The 5,000-nt window shown below is 39.9% G+C and overlaps 2 protein-coding genes across 2 annotated transcripts in view; one reads left to right on the forward strand and one right to left on the reverse strand.

Moving 5' to 3' along the window:
- Positions 1–1,268, reverse strand: part of LOC143282654 (E3 UFM1-protein ligase 1-like) — a 22,612-nt gene extending 21,344 nt beyond the window's left edge. Inside the window, exon 1 of the mRNA XM_076588307.1 lies at positions 1,184–1,268. Within this exon, the coding sequence (XP_076444422.1) occupies positions 1,184–1,257 (74 nt within the window). The 5' untranslated portion in view covers positions 1,258–1,268. The remainder of the gene's footprint in view (positions 1–1,183) is intronic.
- A 1,433-nt stretch (positions 1,269–2,701) lies between these two features.
- Positions 2,702–5,000, forward strand: part of LOC143282655 (uncharacterized) — a 37,882-nt gene continuing 35,583 nt past the window's right edge. The window contains exons 1-2 of the mRNA XM_076588308.1: positions 2,702–2,790; positions 4,733–4,803. Coding sequence (XP_076444423.1) covers positions 2,781–2,790; positions 4,733–4,803 — 81 coding nt within the window. The 5' untranslated portion in view covers positions 2,702–2,780. The remainder of the gene's footprint in view (positions 2,791–4,732; positions 4,804–5,000) is intronic.

The following is a 5,000-nucleotide window of genomic DNA, read 5'->3' on the forward strand; positions in this document are numbered from 1 at the left end:
AAAGAGGGAGATACAATTTCATACTGCCATTCTTCCGTTATGTTCTATCATTTTGAATGTCCCTGCCCACACAAGCTTTTAGTCAATGCTATTAGTGCTTCAACATATCTTTAATTTCTAAAGTTTTTTTTGGTTTTTTTGTCACTGTCACTATGACTATCTTTCTTCGGATCTTATCTCACTTACCACCCCATAAAAATCAAACGCAAGATTTTTCCAAATCATTAACTTTATCCTATTATTTTGCTCCCCAGTTCAGTATATTTGGGATTCTGTAAAGCTGTTTCCAAATAAAAACAGACTTATGATATTATGGTACATTGCAACTGCTCAGGAGTTAAAATATTAGAAGCTCAATTCATATTTCATCCAATCATTTATATATATATATATATATAAAATAAAATAAAAATAGACGAATCAACTTCTTAACTCATGTCATACCTCTTTTTCCACTTAGTATTACTTATCAATGTTTAACTGAATATTAGACTGGAAGTGATGATTTATTACTGGCAGAATCAATAAACAATGCCCCCCAAAAAACCCCCTAACCATCATGTTCACCCCCCCCAAACCCCTAACCATCATGTTCACCCCCCCCCCCCCCCCCACTCCCCCCGCCCAAACCCCTAACCATCATGTACCAGTTGGGGGTGAAAAGGGCGTGCATACATGATTGATTTTTCTTTCTGCATAGAGCAGCTCCTTAAGTAACACACCCAAATGCTGATTTTCAAATATCAATATATCACACTAGCTATTGTCCATTTTAGTTCAACACAGTAACACCATGTCAACATTGTAATTCAACAAGAATAATATTTAACAATAAATAACAAAATATTACTGAACTGCCTGGAACTGTGAGTGTGACAGATGTGATGAATGATACATCCCACCCCCCTTTTAATGTACGAATATCCAGTTCCTGTTCAAAATATTATAATTTATGTAACCTGCTAATAAAGGTTGGCAACCATTCAGAATATCTTATTTGTTTTTGTTTCTGTTTTCCGAAATTACACGTCATCACGATCACGCAATAGCAAAAGTAGTGAGGATGACGGATCTTGAGACCATAAGCCACATGAAAAATCTATTCTCGTCAATGAAGGAGTCTACAAATACTGATTATATCAACGACCAGTTTGACAGAATATAAACAAGCACTTGGCAATACTTTTGTTTTGCACTCGTAAGCTGCACTCGTTGAAATTCTGCTGCCAAACGCCGAACTTCGTCCAGTGTAGCCATCTTGAGATCTTGCATGCAATTAAAGAGCGATAACTCTCAAAAATCAGTTGCTCTTTGCATTTACAAAGTTGTCTACCATTTTAATTCAGAGCGCCCTGTGTAAGTGCTTTGGGTTTCGTTGTTGGTCAGGCATCTGTGTAGCAGATATATTGTATCATATGGATTTGTTCGACCGCAGTGACGCCTCCTTGAGCAACTGAACTGAAAAACGAGCAAGCTCACAGGCTTGCTGGCAGTGCAACAACAACGAGGTCTGCGAAGATCTGAAGTAAGATTGGACCAGCATGCTCGAAGACTAAGGTAACACTGAGTATTGTGAGATCCAACCACCCCAAGCTGAAGACTAGAAAATGGAAAGTCAGGGAGGCAGTCAGTGCAGCGAAAGAAAGTCTCAAGACGAAGGGAATAATGGGGACACACTGGCACCCAAACAACAGACAGGGCCTGGGATCGACAAAAATGGTCCAACTTGAAAGCAAAGAGGAAAGCAAAAAGAGACATAATTATAATGATCATACAGGAAATCAAGAAGGAAGAGAATGATAAAAGAGTCCAGAAGGCAGTCCAGCAAGGGTAGCAGGGGCAGTGAACAACATGGAAAAAGTACTCCAAACTGGAGCCTCAGCTGGAGCGACATATGGAACATGGCCCCTCGATCTGAGGATCAGCTTCATCCGCAGAGCTGTGTACGACCTCCTTCCCTCGAAACACTTGACTGAGGAAGGCTTCTTCTCTGAAGACCTTGTACTGTCCAGCTCTCCCTACAGTTTCTTATCACTGGGTCAGTCTGTTTGATTTTCCTGTAGTCTGTTCTGGCGGCAATGTCACTGGGTTTTCAGTCCATTCAGTTACAAGTTGCTCGGTCTCGGAAAGATACGACACTCCCAACCGATCATCCATGTTTTTCTTTAACAAACATTATTTTGATTAATATAGTTGATTGTTTCCCATTCCTTCTTCTTTTATGTTTTGTTTTTGTTTCACTCAAATTGTGAGGGCATGACTGATGAAAAGATTTTTACTTTCTTCATTCGAGTTCTGATCATGTTTTATTTCATTCATTTGCCTTCTACATATTTTTCAATGTATTAGATTTTAACGTATCTAGTTATTTGTTTATTTTGTTTAATGATTTTATTTTGTGTGTTGTCAGTTACACTGACGAACCTTGGGTTGGTTCTTATTGGACTGAACTGCATGCTGGGTTCATGGCAAAGTCAGACATCTGCTCCTTTTTTTCTTCTTCTTTCTGTCATTTTCTTTCTATTTTCTTTTTCTTCTTTTTTAAATTAATAAACAGCACATGTAGTGTGGCATACATTGAAAAGTCCGCAAGCTTTAACACCTACAGAAGCTGAAACTGAAACATTCGAGGCCGAGTTCTCTCTCTTTGAGCCCTCGCTCAAGTCTCGCGATTTACCACGTGAATGGTAACTGTTAACAACAAAGTTGGCGTTGGATAATGGCTGCCGGGGTGCTGGACTGAACAGTCAACAGACGAGGAGCAAAATCAAGGCAGAACCATGGATAGAGGTTGTGGGTGTTTTTGATTCTTAATCATATTCGTCATCATGTTCTATTAAAACAGGAAGCTAGCTTAAGTGTGAAGCACTGTGTATAACCTTAAGTACAAGTACTGACGTGAATCTATATGCAACTCGATCGGCTCCCTCTCCCTCCCTCCATCTCTCTCACACACACACACATACACACTGTGTGTGTGTGTGTGTGTGTGTGTGTGTGTGTGTGTGTGTGTGTGAGTGAGAGAGAGAGAGAGAGAGAGAGAGAGAGAGAGAGAGAGAGATTCTGTGATCAGGCTTAACGATACCAAAACATGGTCACATGAAAACGTTACAGAAATGGATGGAATGTTGTTTTTCACAGACATTTCACAAGATGTTTAATGTGATTCGTGCAACATAACATCAAAGAAGGGACTATTTTTATAAGCTTCAAAGCTTGCTTTTGTCCCTAACCTACTACTACTACTACTACTACTATTACTACTACTACTACTACTACTACTACTACTACTACCAGTCATGATAACCAAACTTGAGGAATAGTTAAAAGGATCATCAAAATCATTCAATCTAATTAAATGCCATAGCAAAGGGTCTTGTCACTGATCTTCAAAAGACATACAGGATGGAATTCTGCCATTAGCTTTAATGTGAACAGTGAAACTTCCCCATCGGGAGTATTGGGTCACACAAGCACTACTCCAGCAGATTTGGTTCAGGGCTGCCCTCTTCAGCTGGGCCTGCATCCATCTGGCTGCCTTCATCATATCCTCTTCGCACCTTTTTCTTATTGATTTTGAGAATGGCGTGCATGATTGTGGCTGTCACAAATCACCAGAACTGTCATGATTCTTCAAATCTTTAGTCTTCAAATTGGAAGGTCAGCCGTCATTACTGACTATTAATGACCTGTGTGCACAGAGGCGTAATAAAAAAAAAATTAAAATAAAATAAATAAAAAAAACCCAAAAAACCAACCTAATCAGAACCTAAGTAGACCTATCTTCCTACCGGAGGGGGTGACAGTGAGAAAGAATATGTATACATATTCCCTCCCACCGTCACTCGCAGCGTCCCTCCGGAGGATCCCCCCCCCCCAAAAAAAAAGGGACTAAACTGATCTTGTTCAGCTCTCTCTTGAAAGCTACCAAGGAGGGAGCCTCTGCTGCTGTTGCAGGCAGGGAGTTCCAGGCGGGAATGGTTGATGGGAAAAAACTGTATTTATAAGGGTCAGAGGAGGAGCTAAGATGGACAAATTTGTGTCGATGATTTGATTTTGTTTTGCTGGATCCTTTCTTGAGAAATTTGTCTGGAGGGATGTCTACGATGCCATTGACCATTTTATACATTAGGGTCAGCCTTTGTCTGTTCCGCCGTGATTCGAGGGATTCCCATTCTAGTTCTTGCAGCATGGGTGTGTTGTAGTGTTGTATGAAACGTTTTCATGTTTATGGTGTGATCTGACTGCTCTCTTTTTCTCTTAAAGACATTTTTGATAGTGATAGTCTTGGATATGAACAATGTTGACGTGAAACACTATAGAACTATTAGAAGGATCTCTTCCTTTGTATGTTAAACTATATGAGAGAAAAAGAATCATTATCATTATCATTATCATTATTATCAGTATATTTATAATGCTTATGATGAATATGATTATGATGATGATGATGATGGTTATTATCATTTTGTATTTGTGTGTGTGTGTGTGTGTGTGTGTGTGTGTGTGTGTGTATGTGCACATGTGCGGGCACGCATATGTTCACGTGATTGTTCGTGAGAGAGTTAAACTGACAGACAGGCAGAGACGGAAAGGATCAAACTCAAAGATTAGACGCACATTTCAGTGTTTGCTGTTGTGTCACTTACTTAAGACTCAGGTTGATTGCAAAAGAGACTGTTTTCAACCACATACTGTTTATTCATGAAGCAGTGATTGTTTTTTGTTTCAGCCAACGTGCGGAAGAACCTGGAGGCTCTTGCTGAGGAGGAGGATGAGGAGGACATGGAAGGCTTCAAAGAAGTGAGTTCATTCTGCACATTGTGCAGTGCTGGCCTGGTAGTCATGCATCCAGCCAGGAAGCAAGTGTCCATCGGTTTGAATCCCTTGAGTTTTACTCCCCCTTCACTGGAGAGAGTGGTGGTTTAGGTGTTGTTCTTTCAGATTTGTATTTGTATTTGTATTTCTTTTTATCACAACAGATTTTTCTGTGTGAGATT

Source organism: Babylonia areolata, chromosome 6 (assembly GCF_041734735.1).
Source record: "Babylonia areolata isolate BAREFJ2019XMU chromosome 6, ASM4173473v1, whole genome shotgun sequence".
NCBI classification, from domain to species: domain Eukaryota; kingdom Metazoa; phylum Mollusca; class Gastropoda; order Neogastropoda; family Buccinidae; genus Babylonia; species Babylonia areolata.